This window comes from Diceros bicornis, chromosome 37 (assembly GCF_020826845.1).
Source record: "Diceros bicornis minor isolate mBicDic1 chromosome 37, mDicBic1.mat.cur, whole genome shotgun sequence".
Taxonomy (NCBI): domain Eukaryota; kingdom Metazoa; phylum Chordata; class Mammalia; order Perissodactyla; family Rhinocerotidae; genus Diceros; species Diceros bicornis.
The window spans coordinates 29,138,133-29,164,081 of record NC_080776.1 but is presented as its reverse complement, the minus strand read 5'-3'; the positions used below and the strand labels follow the sequence as shown (position 1 = coordinate 29,164,081).

At 51.3% G+C, this 25,949-nt stretch overlaps 1 protein-coding gene across 2 annotated transcripts in view; it reads left to right on the top strand.

Annotated features, from left to right (window-relative positions):
- The window catches only part of LOC131399210 (contactin-associated protein-like 4), a 174,435-nt gene that overhangs the window by 91,583 nt on the left and 56,903 nt on the right, over window positions 1-25,949 (top strand). Inside the window, exons 5-12 of one of the 2 annotated variants that reach the window (XM_058533395.1) lie at window positions 1,635-1,838; window positions 4,129-4,310; window positions 5,816-5,959; window positions 7,011-7,275; window positions 11,598-11,747; window positions 14,764-14,935; window positions 19,696-19,802; window positions 21,664-21,783. In XM_058533395.1, the coding sequence (XP_058389378.1) occupies window positions 1,635-1,838; window positions 4,129-4,310; window positions 5,816-5,959; window positions 7,011-7,275; window positions 11,598-11,747; window positions 14,764-14,935; window positions 19,696-19,802; window positions 21,664-21,783 (1,344 nt within the window). The remainder of the gene's footprint in view (window positions 1-1,634; window positions 1,839-4,128; window positions 4,311-5,815; window positions 5,960-7,010; window positions 7,276-11,597; window positions 11,748-14,763; window positions 14,936-19,695; window positions 19,803-21,663; window positions 21,784-25,949) is intronic. The other variant, XM_058533394.1, reaches the window with a different exon arrangement.

Here is a 25,949-nt window from a genome sequence, read left to right as displayed (position 1 = left end):
ATCCCTGCCCCTCGGGAACGTGAGCCCAGTGCACCGCGTCACTGCGGCTCCAGTGGGGTTCACCTGGGCCTGGTGGCATTTCTCCTGGTTTGCTGCACATTGATAATCACAGAACACACCATATTTGACACGGAGTTCTGTGTTACCATCCAATTTCATTTAGAAGAATAATTGGCTAAATAACATACTTTTTAAAAAGAATGAAATATTTATTCATGGTTCACTTGGTAAATAAATTATTTCTAAGTACATCAATAAGATGTAAGAAAATAAAACATGAATTTTAAAAAGATATCCTCCTACAATGGGCAAGAGTTGTTATTAATCATTTATTTGACATAGGATGGATCATTTAAATGACACGTATATCCATGTACATAAGTTTTGGGGTTTTGTCAGAAATAAGGCATGTGAAGGAGTAATTCCATCATGTTGTCTTGGAAGAAATTAACCAATCAGTTGAATATCCCCCAGCCATCCCCATCCACGTGGGTCAGGACACAGGAGACATGGAGGCTGGAGGGAGAGTCAAACCATCAATGCTCCTGGACCCACCCCTGGGTGCCCTTGACAGGCCGACAGCATCCCCTCTCGTCAACTCTCCCTCCCAGCCCTGACTACCCTCCCGTGCCCGTGTCCCTCTACCACAGTATCACCCCAGGCTCCCTACAACTCAGTGACCACGCCCTCCGCATGTCACTCCTTTCTGAGGAGGCCGGAGGTCCTTGTGGCTACAGGTGTTTTTCTAGGATAACTGCCTTTCCCCCTTTAAATGGGCACCTTCTGGGTGACCAGGCCCTGCTCTTTGTGTAAGAGGAATGTGGACCCATGTTCTACAGAGGGAGGGAACGTGTGACCCGATGGGGCAGACGGGAGCTGTTGGAGCCGGCACGGCCCCACAGGGCAGACCCTCCTGGCTCCGGGGCCGGGCAGCTGCCACCGTGAGAACAGGTGAGGTGAGGTGCCCATTACTCCGTTACTTCCCCGGGTGGACAGAGGGCAAGAGAAGGAGTCATTCAAGCCCGCCAGCATCACTGTGTCTCCTGGGTGGTCCTGGAGGACCCCAATGCGAGAGAGGGCGTCTCTGCAGGATGATCTTTACATGCAGAAAATGGTTCTTTAAAGGGAGTCTGTGTGAGAACAATGAGTAGTCAGATCACAGTCAGGAGCAGGGGGTCCACTTCCTGAGCGATTTCAGCTCCACCAGAGGATGGAGAACATCAGATGTGTCCAAGGACGCTGCTCAGGCAGGCGTGTCCGTGAGGCCGTGTGGTGGACACTGACCATGAGGTGAAGGGGCAGCTGGCATTCAAGTCTAATGGTCTAAGAATATTTCTATAGGTGAATTTTAAAAAAAAATATTGTTCATATATCAACACCTGCTGGGAGAAATGGTGTGTCACCTGGTGGGTGGGCTGGAACCATGCTACCTATATGTGTGTGTGCATGTGTGTTTGCGTGTGTGTGCACGTGTGCCTCTGTGTGTATACGTGCTTCTATGTACGTGCATGTGTGTGCACATATGTGCCCGTGTGTGTTTGTGGCTCTTGTGTGTGTGCAAGGCCCCACACATTTAAACATATTAATGAGAATCATGCTGATTCTTGGAACAATTTGTGCCATCTTTTCTGCAGGATCCGAGGTGATTGATTTTGATGGGAAAAGTTCCCTGCTTTACAGATTTGTTAAAAATACCAGGAGTCCAGTAAAAGATGTCATTTCCTTGAAATTTAAAACAATGCAGAACGATGGGATTCTGTTCCACAGAGAGGGAAGGAGTGGAGATGGCGTCACCCTGGAGTTAGTGCAAGGGAAACTCTTCCTGCTCGTCAGTTCAGGTAAAACAACCAGTCAGGGAGCTTAGTAATCAATTTCTCGGTTATCAACTGTATTGAAGTATTTTTACACCCAGTCTTGTAGCATCGTTACGGATGAGAGCCTGTACTTATGTTTCCACGTGAAAGTATACTGGAATGCATAGCTGTGCCGGGGGCGATGCTTGGAGGTCTTTGCGTCCATCAGCTGGAGCCACTTCACTGTCTCCCAGGGTTTCTCGCCTCAGCACTACTGACATCTGGACCAGATGATTCTTTGTGGGGCCATCCTGTGCTTTGTAGGATGTTTAGGAGCAACCCTGCCCTCCTCCCACTAGAGACCAGTAGCAGACACCCCAAATTGTGACCATCAAAAAGGTCTCCAGGGGCCGGCCAGGTGGCGTAGTGGTTAGGTTAGTGTGCTCTGCTTTGGCGGCCCGGGGTTCACAGGTTCAGATCCTGGGCACAGACCTACGCATGACTTATCAAACCCTGCTGTGGCAGGCGTCCCATATAAAGTAGAGGAAGATGAGCATGGATGTTAGCCCAGGCAGGGCCTATTGTCCTCAGCAAAAAGAGGAGGATTGGCAACAGATGTTAGCTCAGGGCTAATCTTCCTCACGAAAAAAAAAAAATAGTCTCCAGACAGCCAGTGTCCCTGGGGGACAAAGTTGCCCCACTGAGAACTTCTGGCTGACTCTAAATAAGGCAAGGTGGTGCTAATGAGTTCATAGCAAAGACAGAGACAGCATTTCCAAGAAAACAAGCAAAAAACCTTGTTAATGAAGAGATGGCCAAGGATGGAGCTGGGATGGGCGGGAGAGACACGAGGTCCAGGGGATGGAACTGCGATGGCTGAGAGGGACATGGTGTTCAGGAATGGAGCTGGGATGGGTGGAGGGAAATGGTGTCCAGAGATGGAGCTGGGATGGGTGAAGGGACGCGGTGTCCAGGGATGGAGCTGGGGTGGGTGAAGGGACGTGGTGTCCAGGGATGGAGCTGTGATGGGTGGGAGGGACACGGTGTCCAGGGATGGAGCTGGGATGGGTGGGAGGAACACAGTGTCCAGGGATGGAGCTGGGATGGGTGTGAGGGACGTGGTGTCCAGAGATGGAGCTGGGATGGGTGAAGGGATGTGGTGTCCAGGGATGGAGCTGGGATGGGTGTGAGGGATGTGGTGTCCAGGGATGGAGCTGGGATGGGTGTGAGGGATGTGGTGTCCAGGGATGGAGCTGGGATGGGTGGGAGGAACACAGTGTCCAGGGATGGAGCTGGGATGGGTGGGAGGAACACAGTGTCCAGGGATGGAGCTGGGATGGGTGTGAGGGACGTAGTGTCCAGGGATGGAGCTGGGATGGATGGGAGGAACATAGTGTCCAGGGACAGAGCTGGGATGGGTGGGAGGAACACAGTGTCCAGGGATGGAGCTGGGATGGGTGTGAGGGACGTGGTGTCCAGAGATGGAGCTGGGATGGGTGAAGGGATGTGGTGTCCAGGGATGGAGCTGGGATGGGTGTGAGGGATGTGGTGTCCAGGGATGGAGCTGGGATGGGTGTGAGGGATGTGGTGTCCAGGGATGGAGCTGGGATGGGTGGGAGGAACACAGTGTCCAGGGATGGAGCTGGGATGGGTGGGAGGAACACAGTGTCCAGGGATGGAGCTGGGATGGGTGTGAGGGACGTAGTGTCCAGGGATGGAGCTGGGATGGGTGGGAGGAACATAGTGTCCAGGAATGGAGCTGGGATGGGTGGGAGGAACACAGTGTCCAGGGATGGAGCTGGGATGGGTGGGAGGAACACAGTGTCCAGGGATGGAGCTGGGATGGGTGTGAGGGACGTGGTATCCAGGGATGGAGCTGGGATGGGTGAAGGAACGTGGTGTCCAGAGATGGAGCTGGGATGGGTGTGAGGGACGTAGTGTCCAGGGATGGAGCTGGGATGGGTGGGAGGAACATAGTGTCCAGGGATGGAGCTGGGATGGGTGGGAGGAACACAGTGTCCAGGGATGGAGCTGGGATGGGTGGGAGGAACACAGTGTCCAGGGATGGAGCTGGGATGGGTGTGAGGGACGTGGTATCCAGGGATGGAGCTGGGATGGGTGAAGGAACGTGGTGTCCAGAGATGGAGCTGGGATGGGTGTGAGGGACGTGGTGTCCAGGGATGGAGCTGGGGTGGGTGAAGGGACGTGGTGTCCAGGGATGGAGCTGGGATGGGTGTGAGGGACACGGGGTCCCGGGTCAGATGCAGCAGCTCCACAGGCTGGGGAGAGCTTGGTTTCGGGTGGGCCCTAACAGTGCCCATTTCCCTCTGCCCAGGTGATGTGGCGACCCCGTCGCCATCTGGCCCTGGCAGTGCACTGGGCAGCCTGCTGGACGACCAGCAGTGGCACTCGGTGCTCCTTGAGCACTCAGGCCAGCATGTGAACCTCACGGTGGACGGTCGCTCACGGCAGTTCCGGGCATGGGGAGACCTGAGCCACAAGGACCTGGATCCTGAGGTGTGGAGTTCCCATCAGTTGTCACAGGTTTAATGTGGGATGTAAACACGACATGGGCCTGGATGGAAAGAAGAGTCCTGTGGAGAGATGCCTTTCCTGGTAGTTGAGGTCTGGGGTGAAATGTCCAGTCGTCCTTGTCGTGGGCGAGCTTTGCAGCCTGAGGGTCAGATCCCTGCAAGGCCGACGCTCAGGGAGAGCCCACAAAACACACGTTAGCCTTCACCCCAAAGTCGGAGCTTCCTCCTGCTGCAGCACGCATGGCTCGTCCCCATGCAGACCTGGGACCGGCTGTGTGCTCCGGGTCGGGATTTCAGTTACCACAGATGCAAATGCACCAATTTGTCACTCAGTTTTTAAAACACCTGATATATTTCCAGCCCTTTACACATATGTAACTAAATTACACTAAGATATAACATTTTAGTAAAACATTTTCCAGTTCATAAGCTACCAAAACAAGCTAAAAACTGTTCCTGTGTCCATTTGGTGTAAACGGACATGGCCGATACAGACAACAGGAAATTCTGATCCTATTCTGCATCATCCATGATTTTATCACCCTAAACTCTCACTGTGTGGCAAAGACAGCATCATGATATTTTTTACACAGATGAATCAATATTCCAGCCAGAGATGTATGTAAACTAGAAAGTCATTTTAATTTTTGCCCAGGTTGGTTTTGCACAGATCAAAATATCCTGTGCTGTGGACGTAAAGATGGGGTGCTCCCCTCACCTGGGACATGCCGCAGCCGGATTTGACAAGCACCCCGGGGAGATCAGATAATCCAATAATGACATTGCAGAAGGGGTGGCTGCCTAGGCTGGCTCCCTGGGACACTAAGGATGTGTCCTTGGGAAGAGCAGTAAGGGGATGGGGCAGCAGGACGGAGGGGGACCCTGGCGGGGTGGCAGAGTCAGGCAACCGCTGCCAGGGCTGCTCCAGCCTGGCCCTGTGGGGACTCTGGAGGGTGGGCTGCATCCCTGAGTCGGCAACCTGAGGCTAGGGCACTGGGTTCTCAGGCCCTGCACCTAGCAGCATTGGAGAAGGTCCGCCCCTGGGGACATGGCTTCCCCTGCTCTGAAGGGAAAGCCCAGGAGGGTGTAGGAGGGAGAGGGGATCCACAGGGGCCTGGTAACACAGGGGTAGCAGGGACCTGGTGGGGCCTGGGGTTCTGCTCCAGGGACCCGAGTCCTGGTCCACCTGCACCTGCTGTCCTGTCGGGAATCTCAGCAGCCCCCTTCCCTTCCCAAGTGCCCCAGGTCAAAGTTAAGTTACCCGTTCCCCCTAATTACGGGTGAAGAAGCTCGAGTGTGCTGGGGGCCAGCCTCATGTAAACTTTCAGAATCTGTGTCTTAGAATTGCATTTACAATTAACAAACACACCTCTACATAGTTATGCAGAATTGGCCTGTGACACTTCCCACTACATGAATCACAGAGGTTTTAAGCAAGTTATCAGAAAACCACTAAAGAATATTATTCGTGTCATTTTTCTTTCTAAGATCAGCTTTGGAGGGATTTTAGCACCTGGAAAACCAGTGACATTTCAAAGAAAAAACTTCGATGGATGTTTAGAAAATGTCAACTTTAACGGAGAGGACATCATTGATTTGGCCAAGCAGGATGTACCACAGGTTCTCATCACGGTAAGAGTCCGCATGGGGCCAAGTGGGCGGGAGAGGCACCTGCTCCACTGAGGAAGGTGGTACCTGGTCCCCTAAAACAGAAAAGTCAGCTCAAAGATGATGCTTATTAACCTCACAGCCTCCCTGCTTGAGAAGTAAACACAGACCAAAGCACATGGAGCTCACGGTTGTTTGTTTATATATGAGATGAAGAAACACGTTTTTGATGAAAATATACAACCAGGATGAAGTCTCAGCTCCTGCTGCCTAGGGTGGTGATGTCTTACTCTCCAGAGACCAGTTCTGTTAGCAGTGGAGTGTCCACCTGAGCGGGAGGGAGTGCTCACCACCTGCAGAGGACCCGAGGCCCCGTTTTAAATGCCGAGGTGTCTGAGACATTAGGAATAAAACATGTGCTGTGGGATTTTTGGACACACACGTGTTGTTGATAAGCTGTTGTAGTGTTTTCTATGATTTACAGGCAGATGATAAAGAGACTGAATGTGCGTACTTTACATAGGAGGCTGAAGTCCCAGATACACCTCCTAATAGCCGGGTCATTGGGACCAGGTTTTAACACTCCGGGCTGTCCTGTTATTATTAGAGATTAATTAGCATTTCATTCTGGTTAGAAGGCCACTCTCGTGAGGGTTAACGAAGTCCAGCCCTGAGGCTGAATTTTGTCACAGAAGGCTGAGCGGGTGGCCCGAGGCCCACATGTCTTTTGGGGCCTTTGGGCGTCTCCCCCCCGAGACACCTGGCTGTGTCCTGGCTGTTGGTCCAGACGCGTGTAAAGTGAGGTGCACTGGCCTCAGGGTGAGAAACAGGCGTGGCCGAGTCTGTCACCAGGGAGCTGGTGCGTCTGGGGGCCGATGGCAGCAGAGCCTGGAGAGTGCTGGGGGCACCGGTGCTGGTCAGCATCTCGCAGACACTATCCTGGCTAGAGGACAGGACGGGATCTGGGAAGGGCCCCAGGGGACACCTGGGTGACGGAGCAGCCCACTCCCAGGGTCCCTGCCACTGCGATGGGCATCTGCAGAGCCTCCTCATGTCTCCTCTCCCTTGTTCTCAGGGGACGGTCTCCTTCTCCTGCTCGCGGCCGCAGACCATGCCCGTCACCTTTCTGAGCGCCGGGAGCCACCTGGCGCTGCCAGGCATCCCCGGGCATGACGGGGCCTCCGTCAGCTTCCAGTTTCAGACGTGGAACAGCGCAGGCCTCCTGCTGTCCAGCTGGCCCCAGCAGGGCTCCAGGCGGCTCCTTCTCACTCTCAGTGATGGGGCCCTCAGGCTGGGTCTGTCCTCATCTCCAGGACAAGCCCAGAGTGACGTCACTGCAGGTAAAGCTGTCCCTGTCGCAGCCCATGTGGCTGTGTCACCCCAGCACCCACAGAACATTGCACACAAAGCATATGAGTTTTCTAAATGGTCCCTGGAGTCCATAAGATGCTCTGTCCCCACTTCCAGGTGCCCCCACCCCACCCTCGAATGTGGGCTCCTTGCTGTTTACACTCACATAGCACCAGCGTTAGTGCCCCCCCACCGTCCCCCAGACCAGCTGCTGGGGAGAAGGGTTGCCTGAGGAAGCCCCTCCCCAACCCACTCCATTCCTGGATCCCCCTGCTCCATCCCTTCCCCAGTTAGCCCTTCCTCACCAGACACCACAGCTCACGTCCCATGTCCTGCATCTTGTGTCTTCTGCTGTGTTTGCTCCATCATGAAATGTGACAGCAAGTGACACCCGTTCTTGGTCTTTGGTGATGAGGGTGACACAGCTTCGCAGCCCAGAGAGAGGAGGTGGCAACACGGCCCCTGTTAGCAGAACCATGTCTTCACTGTCTGGAGAACTCGCTCAACCTCCCAAACCCAGTCATTCATCTGTAAATGGCGAATGACCCCCATGTAGACGTCACCATCAGAGGAAATGTTACATTCCTGGGCAGACAGCCTCCCTTCTCTAGCATCTGCTCCTCTCTCCAGTGAGGAGCTATTTTTGTTGGACAAAAGCTCTGATAAGCCTTTTTAGATATGGGCTAATGTTCCAAAGCAATGTTCTTTATTATATAAGTGATGGCTAATCGTCTTTGGACAGAACAGAAGGGCGAGGAGAGAAGGTGGGGCTGCAGTCATATTCTGCTCATTGGGTTTGCAAGCTGGCGTCAGGTCTGGGTGTCACAGGGCAAAGGTGGGAAGAGACAAGGGGGGCATTGCCAGCACAGTAGCCAAACCGCAGCCAGGGCTGTGGGGGCCCTGCTGAAGTCGGCCACACTCTCAGAGGGCAATGCCTTTGAGACCTGAGACCTTATCTGATGTGATGAAGGAAAGGGACCCTGAAAGCACGGCCTCTAAACCAGTGAAGAAGGTGCTCAGCGTCCCCTCCCAGGATGAAATGGCCCGGCCAGCCTGGCTCCCATCCACAGGCTCTGGGACCTAGGTGTCTACACTCGGAAGAGGCTTTGCAGAGGGAAGCAAGTGTTCAAACAGTGTGAGCTCACTGTTTTCTCCACACAAGCTCTTCCAACAAACAGCTCTACTACTGAGCGCTCGGTCTGGGGTGGACAGCCTTTCCTCAGGACCTGGGAGGGCTGACCGCCTCGGGACTCACGCCAAGTTTGAGCACCACCGTGTCATTTGCATGGTCAGAAATGATGTCACTAAATGTCTCTGATGGGGTCGTGCACGTGACGTCCACTCTGAGGTCCCACATCTGGGAAGGACGCATCCACGTCCATGCGGGATGCTGGGTTCTTGACCAGGGAGCTGTGTCGGGCCTTCTCTGATTTGGAGCAACGTCCATTTAATCACTGACCTTGATGCTTAAGTGACTGGAATTAGACGGAGTCTTTCTCTGTCTGGGAATCCATGCCAAGAGCAATAAAATATGGAAGACAGTAAAAAGATATTTGGAAGCTAAAGCTAGCTTTAGACACTAGTATCAGAAAAAATGTTTATTCATACTCAGTGTGCATTATCGTGTAGTTTCCTGCAAGAACCTGCTGTGCTCTGAAGAGGTTTCCGTCATGGCCTGGCCTTAAACATCTAGGAGAAGCTGCTTCAGTGCAAGGTGACTTGAATGAGCACCACGAAACCAGTACAACTGTTAACCAGTTGGCTGGTGTGAATATTTGAAAAGTTGTTGGGAATAAGATTACACGTGATAACTGATTCTTGAATCTTTATAGTCATGTTTATATCCAACAGAAAAGTCAGTCATGGCTTCTGGGGGGCCCCCTGCACTGGCCCCAGGGATCCCACCTCCTGTGGTTCACACCCTGCACAGTCCTCTCCGTACAGGACGAGCTGGACCCAGTGCTTTGCTCCCAAAGAACAGAATGAGGTGGAAGTGCCAGCAGTCACTTCTCTGATCAAGACACAGAGCAACAGTGCTTTCATGCTGGAGGTTCCTCTCGTGCCCTCTGAGGGGAGCCAGCGGCCGTGTTCAGTCTCCCCCTGGAGGCCCCTGGGGGGAGGGACTGAGGGCAGCTGCTGGCAGATGTCCATGGGGAATGGAGACCATCAGCCCAACGGTCCAGGGCCTGAATCCTGCTGACAACACAGGAGTGAGTAGAGTAGACCCTGCCGGCTGAGCTCTCGGATGAGACGGCAGCCCCAGCCACACTCTGTGGGCACTTCATGCGAAGCTGTGACCCAGAGGTGGCAGCTAAGCCTCACCCAGATTCCCAACCCACAGAAACTGTCAGATGGGGGGGTCACTGGTTATGCAGTTACAGGGTACCCGAGACAACATCAAAGCATTAAATGGGAATATGGTCATAACCACTGTGACACAGGTTATTGCTGAGTGTAAACACGGAACAAACACATTTACATGGGATAAAATGCCTCAGTTCTCTGCTGAAGATGACCTTTTCCTTCCAATTCCCACCTTTCATTTTTCCTGTTTCTTTTAAATTTTTATTCATTGATAGATCTAGTGAAGCAAGTGAATTTTGTATTTGAAGATTAAATGATTAAAAGATTAATAATCTATAGATGACTTAGTTTTCTTCCACTTAGGCAAAGATCTCTGACCTGTGGTGCACGGGACCAACACTTGGTAATCGAGGTGGTGATTCAAGCACAGTTGTGAGAATTCAGTATAGTGGCTCTTGAAGGAGAATAATGTATATTTTATGAATAATAATAAAGTAATTAAATAAGAATCATATTAAATTTTTATTAAATAATGGTGGCTTTTTTCTCAGTTATTAGACATTTAAATTGCAGTCTGATATGTATTAAGGTTCTTACATGGAATCAAAGCTAAATTGTGTTGAACGTGGAGCTGAACTGAGTTACAATTTGCATAAATGTTTGAATTATAAGGTAACACATAATTTCTAACTTTGCAAATTTTCATTTTAAATTATTTAGAAATATTGCTTCAACTAATTAGAGGTCAGAAATAATTCTACATGCCACAAAACACCTTGTCAGTCTTTGCCATCCTCGTGCACATCTGCCACAAGACCTTCAGACGCAGCAAGGAAGAAGAGCACCCACAGGGTGACAACTCATGATTCCAGTTCTCCTGAATTATAACAAGTGCCTCTTCCCATTGGCGTCACGTTCACTTCGGGCTGCAGACACTGCCCTCCTGGGCGCTGACTTGGCTGTGTTTTGATTGAACAGAGCCTTTTCTGTTCCATTTTTCTTTTAAAGCAGTAGCCACATTTAATAATCGGGACAGTCAGCACAAAGTCCTGTTGCCTGGCTTCCTATGAGCTGTAGCACTGAAGAATCTGGTAGCACTGAGGAGGAGGCCCCCAGAGCTCCACAGCTGTGCATCAGCACTCCTGCACTGCAGGCCCTGCGCTGTCCCCAGGCCTATGGATGGGTCAGGGCTGGGGGGGCCTTGGCTAGTGGGGAGAATCCAGATGTGAGCAAGTTCATCAGGAGAAGCAGCCAGAGGTGGGACCATCGCATCCGAAATGCGCCTGCCTGACCCCCTGGATCAGCCGCCACCCGGGAGACGCCCCCTCAGCCCTCTCCTGTGCCCTGGCCCTAGCACAGCCTTACCTTCCTGGGGCCCCTCCCTACACGAGACCCCTGCTCCCTGCTGGGGCATCAAGATCCAGAGCCTCTCACGTGGCAGTTACGTCTGACAAGAGCAGCCTGGATGTAATGTCTTCAAGTCCAGGGTGGAGTTTCCCGCCCTGTATCAGAAGATGCTGAAGGACAGACAGCCGTATACGGCTCTTGTGCATCAGCAATGGTGTTTGCTTGAACTCATGGAACAACGGACATGCCCTCTCACCTGGCCCAGTCCCATGGCTATCTGGCTGTCACAGTCCATTACTGTGGAGACTCAGATCCTCACTGAAGTTTGTGAAGTAGGAGGAAATGGGATAAAGCTTTCTTGTACTCATCCCAGAACTTGGGGAGCAACTGCTCTTCTGAATGTCCCTCCAAAAGTTAAATTACATGGATGGGGGTGGGAAGGCATCCTGGGCCAGGCAATGGGAGCTTTTAGATGTTGGGAGCTGTCTGGGCACACTCGGGGTGGAGTGGACCTGTGCCCTCACTCTCTGCATGGATGGGGAGCTCCCTCCACCTCCTTCCTCCAGGCTCCTGCACTTGGGGACTCACTATATATGACACCGTGTTCAGCACGATGAGGTTGGAGGTAGTGGGTGTCTCTACCTGATTTTAATCTCCCCAGGGGCTGGACTGAATGATGGGCAGTGGCATTTGGTCTCCCTGACGGTGAAGGGGAATCAGCTGAGTGTGACTGTGGACCACAACCAGGCTGCCACCATTCACGCTGCGCTGCCTGTGGAGACCCCTGCAGGGGTCGCCTACCGCTTTGGAGGTGAGTGGCGGGCTCCACTGGCACTCACTCAAAGTTCACCTCTCCCAGCCCCGCTGGGACAGCTGAGACATTTTCCTAATAATTCACGTGTGGCTGGTTCCCCAAGGGTTCAGCAAATGTGAGAAACTTTACTTTTTTCTCAGCAGATTTATTGAGGTAAAATTTACATTAAACATGAGAATCTCTTTACCATTAGGGTCTCGTATATCCAGTCGTGGTTATTAGTGGCTTGTTCCTAAGTCGTTCACCTTCCCATGTCCAGCGTCCTGAGTGCAGAGACCTGTGCCCGTCTCCCTCCCCCTCGCTCTCCCCCTGGTGCAGGATCTCCTCGGTGTCCAGGCACCGCTCTGGGGTCAAGGGAATAGTCTGTAGATCTTCTCTGCACATGGCAGAGCATGTCAGGCTGCCTCCCACGGGTGGCCACCACGGTGGCTGGTCTGTTCTGGCCCCCAGCTGCTCTCCAAACAGCTGTTTAGCAAATAGAGCACCCCGCCCCTCACGTTAGAATTCTGGTGGCGCTGGTTCTCTCCCTTCTCTCCCCTAGACCGAGCTCACTGTGTGGGGTGTGCTCCAACAGCTGCACTCCCCCTGGCACAGCCTCCTGCGCCCATCCCACTAGGCCCGTCTAGGGACGCCTGGCGTCCAGTCCCTTCCTCCAGTGGAGTCTCTCTGCGGTTCCATATCACGCTGTGTGTGGCATTGGGTGGACGGCCCCAGGCTGGGTGCACCCTGCAGCTCAGGGAACCTGGTGCAAAGACAGCGGCAGCCATCCACCAGCCGCCCTCGGAGGGACACCTGCTGCCCCCTCGGCAGTCTCGCACAAGCTGCTGTCAATCGGGATTGGGTTTCCTCCAGAAATCTTTGTATTTAGAGCCTCCAGCGATGGGCTCAGCTGGACACGCCTCCTCGCCCCAGCCTGCGGTCGCAGGGCCGCACCTGCCCGGCTCTTGCTGTGCTTCTTTGTGGAGGCCCTGAGCCGGGTGACGCCGAGTTTCTCTGTGAGGCTGCGTGGCTGTTCTGCGTGGCTGCGGTCGCCACTGCTGTCACAGCTTCGGAGCTGAGCTTGGTCTGGAAGAGTTAAAGGATGTGTTTCACGAGAAAGGGGGATTAGCAGAACTGTTAGTGTTTCAAAATCTAACGGTGGCCCCCGATTTCTTTCGCGTTCCTGTCCTTTCAGCCCTAGCATATCGAATGTTGGAAGGTAGAGTAGACGCGCCCGCAGGGGTAAACCGGTGGCGGCGTCCTCGGTCGATGTCTCCCCACTTGAGCTCTGTGTGTTGCCCTGAAAATAAGAATATCTGAATGAATCTGACCAGATCCTTGTGACGTAATTTCAAATTTTTAGCTTTTCTCTGTGCTTCACAGAGGCTGGAAACACGCACTTATGTGCCATGTAGATGTCGCTTATTGGGAAGAGAAAGTGTTACAGGGTCATGACTATTCTTGAAGCCTAAATGTAAACTGAACACGTAATTATCATGGACACTACCCGGCAGGAATCCAGCGTGGACGGTGAGAGAGTTAAAATGCTAAGTGATTCTTACTCCCAGTTATTCCACGTTTATGACTATTTACCATAAGGCTACAGGGAGTTATTTTAAAAAAGTCATACATAAATTTAGTGAGTGAAGTCTATACTTAACAAAATAACTTACGTCGGTTTGTGAAAACATAACTTAAAATGATCATAACAACTCAAGCCTACAATATAAATAGTAATATAACTTGATAATTTCTAATATTTAAACAACTGGAAGACTTTCTAAGTTTAAAAACAACTGTTAAATAATTTTTATCTGTAATTGGGGAAAAATGATGCCCCAGGTGTGGAGATTAATAAAGCATCACTTTATTAGTTGAAAAAAAAAAATGAAGTATAAGCCGAGGTCTCAAATCAAAATGAGCACGAGAATGTTTTGGCATTAAATGACATGAATGCTTAAAATGGGTGCCCAGGTGTGCCATTAATACAGGAAAATTTAGTATTAACTGAGCGCATGCTGGATCTGCCCGCACAGTGACACTAACCCCCGAGCACCCTGCTGTCCCCGCCCTGCAGCCAGCGAGCCTTGTTCCTGGTGGAGCAGCGCTCACATCCGCACGGCAGGACCTGGCAGCAGGGTGCGCAGATTGCTCTCCGCGTGGCGCTGGGTGCTGGACCTCACAGCGGCTGGGAGAGCAGAGGTCCTGGCGTGGCCCCAGGCCGGCTCTGTAGCCCTTCAGGGTTGTGGCTGTGGCTGGAGGAAGGGGGATGCTGACTTTGGAAATTATCAAATGCCCGTTCCCTCTTTCATAGCATATCCTCCAAGAGGATGTTTTTGAATGCTGTGCTTGCTCCCACGTAAACTGTTATTTTTACGGTATTAAGGCATTATTGTAGAAATTTAATTTTTGACTCTATGTTTGACTAGGTCGCCTGATACAAATCTGATCATATAAAACAGATACATTTTCCTTAGTTTGCTAAGCGAGTCTTGAGGACACACGACTTGAACCAGCCTGCAGGTGCGCATGCTCGCAACACACGGGCCTTGCCCAGTTTCTAGATGAACAGAAGGTGCCTGGTCACCTTCCGACTTAATACCATTTTTCAAACGCCACAGTTTCAGCAATGTCTACATATGATAATGAAATCTGTTATTTCGTTTATATTTTTAAATTGACGTATGTTTAAATTTTTTCACGTACGATGCGCAACGTACGTGAAAAGGGAAGGGGTTAAATTTCCTAGTGTGCTTCAGAAAAAGAGCATGCTTTGAGTTCAGTTGGAGTTTTCAATCCTAACTTGTCTTCATCTCTTTTATATTCCCGACTCCACTGTTATTTCACACCTACCCACCTCACTTCCGCCCTCTTCCCTCCCAAATGAGCAGGAAGGCCCTCTCCTCCGTGGGAAGGAACCTCTGAAAGTCCGGAGTCCTTGACCTGAGGGAGTGACCGCCTTTCACGCCAAGATACCGTCAGCATGGTGTCCTGACTCCCTCTTTCTCTCGTTTTCCTGCGTCTGAACAACCAGGGTGCCTCCCTCCCAGCTCCGGACCTGAGTGTGAGAGCTCGCTCGGTGGATTCCAGGGGTGTCTGAGGCTCATCTCCATCAACGCCCAAGAGGTGGACCTGATCTCAGTGCAGCAGGGGATGCTCGGGAATTTCAGCAACCTGCAGATAGACTCCTGTGGCATCCTGGACAGGTGAGCACGGCGCTCCAACACCCACTTGCGAGGGGCTGGTGGAGGGTCACAGAAGACACAGTGGGAAAGGCTTCCTGTCACTCTGTCTCTGTCTCTCTATCTCTGTCTCTGGTTCTGTGTGTGTCTCTCTCTGTCTGTCTGTCTCTGTCTTTCTCTCCCCGCCCCTCTTGCTGTTCATAGGGAGTAAGATAGTTATATTTCCCATGAAAAGGTAAGAAAATTGTGTCTACAATTGTACAAAGCAGCTTCTTTCAAATGACAGCATATGTGCAGAAGGAGCATGCTCCTGACTTCTATTCCTGTATGTCCACGACCTCCCCAATTCAGAGCAAACACTGCTGATGTGGCTGCAGTTGTCATGGATGGAAATAGGTCAATAATGTGTCATTGAACAAAACGGGTGAAGATCATCAAACGCAGGAAACCAGAGGCCCCCGTGGTCAGAGCATTATTCCCGCTCCACAGGGTTAGGGGGCCTTGAGAGTGGGATACCTGAACTTGCCCCAGGTCCCCTGGGGGCAGCCAAGACCAACCCTCGCCTGGGGACGGGTTGGGTTAGCACTGGGAAAGGAATGAGGGTGATGGCAGCGCAGCAAGGTGGAGGGCAGCTCTCCATCGAGGAGAAGTGACACGTAGATAGTTAACAGAAAAGAACTTCTGCGTCACCGCAGCAGGAAAGCCAGGCTCTGTAAACAGAATGAGTATCATTTTATTCATTCATTTTGCTTGTGGAACATTGGGATTCTTGTATCTGTGGGTTTCTAATTTTTATCAAATTTGGGAAAGTTTACACCATTATGTCTTCAATTCTTTCTTCCTTTACCCCTTTTCCTCCTTCAAGAACTGTAAATACATGTCCAGTTGTCCAGAGGGAGCCGTCCCACGGCTCACGGATCCCACGGTTCATGAAGAGCTGTCATGCTCTCTGATTTTTTCTGCATGTCTAATTCCATTCAGCATATTTTTCATTTCAACACTGTACTTTCATCTCTACAAACTCGGTGCTTTTTTTATATCTTCCACTCTCCGCTTACCTTTGCTAACTTACAGAAAAGCCCCTGTCTGCCGAGGGGACACCTGTCAGCTCTGGACCGTTGCTGTCAAGTTTCCCTCACTTTGGCTGCATCCTCCTGCTTCTCTGCAGGCTGGTGACATTCACTGCTGAGCCACACATTTGGCTTCTGCCCTTTCTGTTCTGTGCGGTCTGTATTCCTGTGAGTGTCCTTGTCTCAGTGATCGTGTGGTGAGAGGGGTCAGGCTGGGCAGCATCGAGACTTGGGGTGACCGTTTTCCAAGGTGGAGACAAGACCACCCTGAGCAGATGAGGCGTCCTCTTGGCTGGTGCACAGGCACCTCCCAGCCCTGTGTCAGCACTGGTTACTGTCCCTTCTGGTCCTCCGGGGGGGTTCTCTCCCTGGCCGTAGGTGACTTCTTCACACCACACGATCACCAGGACTCTGCTGAGCACCCAAGGGCCTCTTCAGACCTCTGAGCAGCACCGTCCTCTCTGGTCATCCATCCTGTCACACGAGCTGCCACGGTCGCCCTCAGCTCTCAGCTCCATCTTCTCAACCTGGGCGTTTTGCATCTCTGCGGGTCCCTGCTCTTCCTTTCTCACAGTCTGGAGAGTCTCTTGGTACAATCACGGGACATGTCTTGTTTGCTTTCTGTGTCTTAGCTTTCTATCTCTTACTGTCCGTCCCTGCCTGATGGCCGGTGTCTTGGAAACAAGCTGTCATTTCACGTTTCTTCCTTTTTTGTGTGTTTGTGCAGGGGGACAAAAATCCTATCCCTGTCAGTCCACCTTGGCCATTGCCAGCAGCCCTCACGTGTCTGATGCCCACACTTTATCTGTGTCCACTCTCCATGACTGCACTGAGCACATTTCCACTCTCTGGCCAACTCTGACACTGCAAATATTTAAATGTTTGTCACTTTATATGATTTTCTAAACACTCTTTTTCTTCAGGTTAAAATTCTCTGGTTCTTTAACCATTTCTCAAATATCATGTTTGAAGAACTCCAGGACCCCGTGCTCTCTGCTCAGGAAAAATGGACAGTCAGCACCCCTCAGTGCCTCCCAGACCTGGGGGAGCCTCCACCTGGGCCGCACTTACCTCCTCCCGTGGGTGCTGGGTCCACGTCTCCGCCGGGGTCAACCTGTGCTTCACTGAAAGCCCAGATCTAGGACCCTGGAGAGGAGTGAGACCCATGCTTGACATGCTTGCACACTGACACTTGCACACACACCCACACATGCTCACTCACCCAGTGCTCACACTCACAATACACTTGCATAGTCACACACTTGCACACACACACATACACAACATTCACACACTCATCCAGTGTTCACACTTGCACACTCACACAACACTCACATGCACATGCTCATGCTTGAGCACACACTCACACACTTACCCAGTGCTCACACTCACACCTGCTCACTCACCCAGTGCTCACACTCACAATACACTTGCATAGCCACACACTTGCACACACACATACTCACACAACATTCACACACTCAGTCACCCAGGGCTCACATTTGCACACTCACACAACACTCACATGCACATGCTCATAGTTGAGCACACACTCACACACTTACCCAGTGCTCTCACATTTGCTCACTAACCCAGTGTTCACACACATACACTCGCACACTTGTATGCACGCACAACACTCACACACACATGCTCACACACTCGCACCAGCACTGCCCATGTGGCCATCCTTCCTGTGTCCGGTAACACATGCAGTGAAGGCAGGAAGCTCCTCCGTGTCAGAGGGACTCGAGTGGGGGAGGGACAGCAGCTGCTGGACCAGGATGGGAGCAGGTGTGCTCGGCCTGTGGTCTCTGAGGGGAGGAGGGACCAGAAAGAAAGAAAGACAGCCTCTGTTTTCCAGGAAGCCTGATTTCAGCTTCTTGGACTGGAAACGTATGAATGTAGGAATGGGTATGAACTGTGCTGTTCCGAACCACATGCCCCTGGCTGGTGGTGGCTTCTCTGGACCAGTTCACCAGGAGGAAAGTCGTGGGGAGACACCTCGGGGGGCGCGGTGCACTCTGGATGGAGAACGTGGGTGGGGGGACGCGGGCCGGGCACAGGCAGAGTCCTCAGGAGCCACACACCCCGCCAGGCCCACCTTGAGTGGAATGAACACACGAGCGCTTTCTCCTTCAGTTCACAACAGTAAAAATCCCAATTCCAACCCAAAAATAGGAAAAATGGTTCAGGCAATGGATCGTGACAGGCAGATCAATTAGGAAATAGAGCATTTACCACAGAATGAAAGACTCGGTCTTTGGTTTCCACACACAGTAGTGTAGCTCTTCACAGGCTGAGAGCGTTTTCTGGGTAGTCTGCAAACGACAGCCACAAGGAGCACCAGCACCGCCGGCTCTGCCACTGGAGCATCTGAGCAACCACAGATGTTACCGCTCCTCTATTGACTGCAGCTGTGGTGGATTCCCACCATCACACGGGTGTCTGTAAATTCAAATCTATGCTTTTCAAATACCTTACGGTAACTGTGTAATGGGTTTCTCTGAGCTATCAGAAGCGCTTATAAAATATAAATTTGTTGACATGGAAATTCTCATGGCATATTAATGAAACATTGATAAGACGTTTGCAAAATATCATGTGTAATTACATTTTATATACTTAACTATTAATATATGCACATGCATAACTATAGTGGTTATTTTATGGGCTAGGATTTCAAATCATTTTTACTTTCTGTTTTATACTCTGCTGGATTGTTTGAATATTTGATAATGAACATTTGCTTTTTGTCTTCAAGAAAATCAATTATGCTATGATCAATTAAAATAGACAAAAGCCTGTAAGTGAAATTTCAAGAGTCCCGTTCTTAATTTTAATTGAGCAGATGACAAAATATCCGTCGTGCATAGATGGTTGTTGGGTTTTCTTGAGTATTTTCTGATTTATTTGTTTTTCTTGGGAAAACATAGTGTGCGTAGAGCTTTGGTCCTGGCTAGTCTTGTATTCCAAATTCCAAATGGAAAAAGAATCAGAAGGATGTGTGAGGCTAGAATAAACAACCTTGTGGATTCCTGGCCTGACAGTCCCCTATGCAGCTCCCTCCCCTCCTTCTCACTCTCCTCTTAGTCTCTCCACTTCCTTTCCATTCTTTCTTTTAAGAATTTAAATATTAGGGCCGGCCCCATGACTTGGTGGTTAGGTGCGTGCGCTCCACTGCTGGCGGCCCGGGTTCGGATCCCGGGCGCACACCAACGCACGGCTTCTCCGGCCATGCTGAGGCCGCGTCCCACATACAGCAACTAGAAGGATGTGCAGCTATGACATACAACTATCTACTGGGGCTTTGGGGGAAAAAATAAATAAAATTAAATTAAATTAAATTAAAAAAAATTTTAAATATTGGAACAATTCAACATGATAAAATGTCACTGTTATTTTTTGTAAGCAATTGCTATTCCTAGCCAAGCGGCAAGTCCTGTGGTAGAAAAACACAGTTCTTCAACAGAAAGAGAAGCATCATAGGTTCAGACATCCCAGATACATGGCCATCAGAGGAGTCTAAGGGCTTACTGATGCGGGGGTTAGTGTTGGGGGTGGAAACTTCACAGCAGGCTCCACGGCCATTGGCTCTCTGGGGTTGTGTGTGGCTGTCGCCCCCCCATTGCATCCTCCTGTGCACATCGGCTAACAGGCCCGAGTTTTGAGATGAACACACAGGAATTGAGAGCCTCTCTGCTCCCCTTTCAGGTGTCTGCCCAACCACTGCGAGCACGGCGGCAGGTGCTCCCAGACCTGGACCGCCTTCTACTGCGACTGCACCAGCACCGGCTACGCGGGCGCCACCTGCCACCACTGTAAGCGCTGCCCACTCCACTCCACTCCTGTCTCCTCTGCTCTCCCTTTATCTTTCTCTTTAGGACAAGTAAACTGCCTCTATCTGCCGCCATGATAGACACACGCGTGTTTCAGCCTCTCGCTGAGGTCTAGGTTGCTCATTTAAAGTCACTTACAGAAACATAAAAATTGATAGGAAAGGAGAGGATAACAGAAAAAGGGAAAATAAACTGAGAAAATCCAGTATAATCAAAGAGAAACATGAACAGAATCAAGCCGAATGCACCCTCTGGTTTGGTTTCTCGAGTTGGGCCACAGCTTAGCTTTGAACTTCCTGGCAACACCACATAGTGGAAAGACGATCGTTACCAGGTTATTAATGTTCGTAAAATTAGACAGAGTCTCGGGAGAATCGGGTGGGCGTTCCTCGCATGCTGTGGGGATTCAGATTTCAGAGGGAGTCCCGTCGACCCTGAGGCTCTTCAGTGATTGTGCTAACTGTTAGTGTGTTGTGAGCTCGTCTTAGAGGCCAGGCGCTGTTCTACTGCCGTGTGAGCACTGCCTAATCCTATCCTCTCGGTGCTTGCTACCAAAATCCTAATTTCCCGTGAGGAAACTGAGTGGTTCCAGAACTGACCGGCCGTTCTTCACTTGGTGCAGGGTTTCTCAACCTCGGCGTCACTGGCATCTGAGGCCTAATGATTCTGTTGTGTGGCTGTCCTGTGACTACAGGACGTGACCAACATCTTGGCCTCCGCCCACTGGACTCCAGTGGCACAGGGTCACTTGGTGGAGAACCACTGCCTTGCGTGATGCTCCGCACTTCTTATTTAATTTAACCCTGACAAGATTCACGGGAGGACCTTTCTTACAGTGGGGCTTGGGTTTCTATCTCAGGTCTCAGGGTCTGGTCCTGGGGAGGAGCTGGGACCAGACCTGGGCCCCAGGCTGGGGTCTCACAAAGAAGCTTGGGAGGAGAGGGGGTGATCAGGAAAGTCTCAGCTCACCCCCCTTCACCCCTGCTCCTCTGCGTTCCCTATGGGAGAGCAGGCTGAAAGCCCCTGCTGACCAGTGTTCCCAGCTACACGGGAAGGGGAGCTCCCACAGGCCACATCGTCTCCTCTGTTAGTTACTCCCCATCATGCCCAGCACAGAATCCTACACAGAGCAGACGCCTCTTGAATATGCTCTGAGGGATTAATTTTTCTCATTTAACTGTAATGAGCAACTGTAAACCCAAGAACTCTGAGAAAACAGTCACGAGATAAGTGAATGGATTTTCCGTCTGAGCCACTTGACCTACCAATGGACTTGACTGTGCTTCTTTGCAGGTAGAGCAGAGGGAGATGACACTGGGCCAGTCCACAGTGACCCACTGGGGAGACCGTTCTGAGAAGGGAGGCCGGGTGGAGATACCCAGTTAAACTGACTCATTACAGCCTCTGTTCTTAATTGGGGTACTGGAAGGGACGAGGGGTGGGGTAGACTCATGAAGAGTAAGGTTTCCTTTTCAAGGGGTGTGAGCCAGCAGACAAAGATGACACGCTGCATGTGGCACAAATCCTCCATGCAGACCCTCGTGTTTCCTGGTGACGTCACAATGAACCAAATCTGCCATTGCACCAAGTAGTTTTATTTGCCTTTAAGGGTTTACAAGTGTTATAAAAATGATGGCAACACTCTTTTCTTCTACCTAGTTAAATATGTTACAACACACATTACTTAAAAAATGGTTTTGTATTTTAAGATATGGTCACATTATCTCCTGGGGGGTAAATATTTACTGTAATGCAGAACTCTGAATATCCTTCCTCTTCTAATAAAAATATTAAGAACCTCCTTCCATCCCATTTCCTGTGGGTGACTACATGACTTCTGCAGCCCTCTACGAGCAGTCCTGTGAAGCTTACAAGCACAGGGGCAGCCCCTCCGGGCTTTACCACATCGACCCCGACGGCAGTGGACCCCTGGAGCCCTTCCCTGCGTTCTGTAACATGACAGGTGAGTTAAAGTCTTGATATAAGAGTTAGACTCGAAGACTCTTATTAAACACAAAATCGTAGCCCACCAAGTAGAAATTTACTTGGTCAGCAGCTTTAATAGAGTAATCTTGAATAGTAGGTCATTATTCAATAAAGGTATTTGATACAAATTTTTACAAAGTAGTTCAAAAGTGAAAACTCATGGTTATGTCATTATTTGCATACATGTACTCTATTGTGGAATATTTAATAATAAAATTTTGCCTACTAAATCCTAAAACAAAAGGTTTCAAGACTTATCTGATTGGATTAATGGATTTTAAAGTCAAAAGAAATTTCAGTTTTGTAAGATAAAAATTACATGTATTTAAGCCATCAGTGTGATGACTTGACATACCTGTATGCATGGGTGTGCCTGCTGTTCAACAGATGCACCGTGAAATGGTTGCTGCGGTCAGCTGATTAGCATCTCATCTCCTCACAGAGCTACCTGTTACATGAGTGTGAACATAATGTCCATTTGCCCTAAGCTCCTGAATTCCTGCCTGGATACTAGTTGTCTATATCTAGGATTGCTGCATCTGTTTCTGTAACTATACCCACATCTTGACCACACTGGAATCCCTGCCTCCATCCCCTCCCCATACTGGCCTAACCCCTCACCACCCAGGTGGGACAACCTCCATGACGCTGGGGTCCATGCCTCCATCCCCTCCCCACACTGACCTAACCCCTCACCACCCAGGTGGGACCCCTTTCTTGACATTGTTTCTCCATCGCTGCATATTTCAGTAACAAGTGACTCAACTGCATCACTGGATGGAACTACTACCTGTCTAAATTTTCCACTCTGCTAAGTTTCAAAACAACAGAAACAGCAAAAAGTAAAGCAGGGCAGATATAGATGTTAATTCAGATTTTGAGCGTCTCCCTGTGCACTAGGTTGGATAGCGTCTCCCCAAAATACATGTCCCCCTGGAAGCTGCGAATGGGACCGTATTTGGAAATAAGGTCTTTGCAGATGTAATCAAGTTGAGATGAGGTTGTGCTGGATTAGGGTCGACCTTGGATGCAAAGGCTGGTGTCCTCATAAGGAGATGGAGGTTTGGAGAGACAGCCGCACCTGAGGGACGCAGGCCACGTGACCATGGGGGCAGAGGTTGGAGTGATGTAGCCACAAGCCAAAGATCATGCAGGAATCGACCACCAGAAGCTGCAAGAGGCAAAGAAGGACCCTCCCCTCCAGCCTTCAGAAGGAGCTTGGCCCCGCGACACTTTGGTTCCAGATTCTGGCCTCAGAAATGTGGGAGAATCAATTTTTTTTGGATGACTTTTGAATAGGTTAAAAAACATTCTCATGAAAATTATTTTTTGTCTCCTCAGTACTCAAGGTAAAATCTGACTGCTTTTGCCTTTACTCGAGAGATTTGACCAAGCAAGTCAGGCAGGTCTTCCCAGCAGAGGACGTGGGTGGACCCGAAGGATCTGGGTGGTGGCCGTGGGCACAAAACTGCTTCAGGCAGACGTTTCAACACCAACACGGGGACAGCCCAGCAGTGGATGCACAGGTTCCAGGGTGGAGAAAGCTTGGGCCCGGGAGCAGAGGGCAGACAAGTCCCAGGGAGGTTGTTTGAGGGACAGCTCGGCCCTGGAGATAAACACACACATCCTCCTCATCCTTTCCTGTTCTGAGGAGGCAGGCTCACCTGCCTGCTGCCCGGTGCATCTGACGTTCTGTGCAGACCGAGGGTGCATCCTTGCTCTGGAACATTCCTCTATGGTTATGGCGAGGTGCTAGAGAGACCCAGTCCTGGTCTCTCCTCGGACCCACAGAGGGTCCCCCTGTGGATCCAGGCGCCAGACTTTCAGACAAAGCAATGGTGTGTCTGAGTAATGGTTGTCCTTTGGATAAGAAAAAATGGAAGGGATTGCGAACCTCTAGAAGACCGGAAGACATGCCCTTATGCGTGTATGCATCTATGCATCCATGTGCACACATACCAGGTGCTTGCACACATGTGTTTGCACATACCATGGCTAGGGTGGCTGCCCAGAGCACGTAGGCTGTAACTCGCATGAAGCTGCACATTCCAATGACATGTTCCTTCCGCCCCTTGGAGTCTGAATTACCACAATCGTGTGCTATTCTCTGACATCCTCAGATGCTGTCGGCCGCCGCCCATCTGGCTAACAGCTCAGCTGCTCACGCCTGCGCACTTAACACATGGGGCCCTTACCAAGCGCCAGCAGATGCCAAGGTCAATGGAAATTCTGAAGCATCACGATTTCTTTGGTAGATTCTTGACTGTGAGGTCTGGTGTCTGCAGGAGTTTTATTGACCATCCGTTGTTAATTTCCGGGAGTTCAAGGCCAAGTTTATGAATCATCTCCCCGTCAACTCCATCGAGACCGTGATTATCTCCTCTCTATGGCTGCAGTAAGACTGGATGGTCATCAGAGGGGTAACAGTAGCTTTTCTCATACCATCTCCTCACTGACAGCGTCCTTGTGGGATGTTCTGCTGCTCGCAGGCACTCCACTTTGCTCAGAGAGGTGGGAGGGGTGATAATGGGATTCAGTCACTGCCCCCCACGCTTGCTCTGCCATTCATGCTGCCCCAGGTCACCGCCCTCCATGACATTGAGCCCCCCCTCAGAAAGGCAGCATTAGAGAAGAAATCCGAGATGAAGGAAGAGCTTCGCTCCATGTGGAGTGGCAGTGAATCCTAGAATAAGGGTGACAGGCCTCTGATGGCTCAGCTGGAGGGGCAGAAGGCTGAGCTGTGGTGGGACCTTGCACCAGCCCTCCCTCCACCAGGTGGCTCAATGCTAAGAGGCTCTAGGAGGGGCCCCTGGTGGAGAAGCCCCTGCCCGTAGGGTCTGCATGAGATGTCAGAGCAGACGGGCCTGAGGCAGGGCCCCCAGACCCCCCACCTCCTTGCGTGACCCGGGAGCCGCTTGAACCCTCTGCACTGGGAATAGCATGGGAGGCGACTGGGAGCCCACAGTGCATGGTTGGATGAAGACTCGTCACACTTTTGACCTCTGCATCTTCCATGGGCCAGGATGGGCTGGCATCCTCTTGGGTGGCACAGAGCACCTGAGAGCCCTGTGCATGGGTCTCAGAAGACATCATGTGGTGCAGGGAATTGGAGTGACTTTCCAGAAGCCGCAGAACCAGGACGCATAGCAACCCCGCCTCCCAGAGGCCACCCAGGCCTGTCTGACTCCAGAAGCTCTGCATCTCGGGAGGCTCATCACCTCTGGCCGAGCGGTGAGTGAGCCAAAATCCGAGGGCGCAGTGATGACACTGACGGCGCCTCTCTGGGGTCGGCCCTGTCCCCAAGGATGAGACCCTCCTCACAGAGAAACAGGGGGGCACATGGAGCAGGTGATGTGCAAGGAACTGGCACAGAGAGGAGGCGTTAATGTGAGGCGTCAGCGGAGGGATCCGTGGCCTCCTGCCCCGTGGCCTCTGTGCCTTTGCACGTTGGTGTTTATTAGCTGAGTCACTCAGCTACTGCGAGGATGGTCTCGGCCCCTCTTCCGGGCTCCAACTCCTCACCTGTGTCAGGTGGGCCTAGGCGAGCGTTGAGCAGGCAGGAGCACTTTGATGCCACAGTTGGCCACGGGCTGTGCCACGTCCCCCTCTCCAGGCCACGTGCCCGGCCACGAAGGATGGAGGTGCATATAAAAGAACAAACCAACAAAACCAAGTCCATGGGGTGGTTTTTTCAGGCCCTTTAACTGGACAAATCCCAATAGAAACAGACCATTTGACTGACTCTTCACAGACGATGCTGGGTGGCTGGACCCATGAGTGGACTCAGGGCCTCAGGGATTGGGAGGGCCCACACGCCTCCTCTGCACCAGCGCTCACGGGGTCTGTAGTCCAGCCATCATGTCCAGGTGGACAGAGGTTATGCTGGGAAAGAGGTGGCCGGGGTCACGGTGCCATCTCAGGCCCGTGTCCCACCGCAGGGCAGGGTCAAGTGTCAGGGCAGGAAGCTGCTCCCTCTTGCCTGTCAAGTCAGGGCTGTGCATCCCCCGAGGCCACAACGACCTGCACGGGGCCTGACCGTCGGGACACGGACACACAGGGTGCTGACGCGCAGGCGGTGCGCGGCGAGCGCCTTCTCCCACAGAGAGCAGGGTTTTGTAAGAGGGGAAAGCCATTGTTTGATTA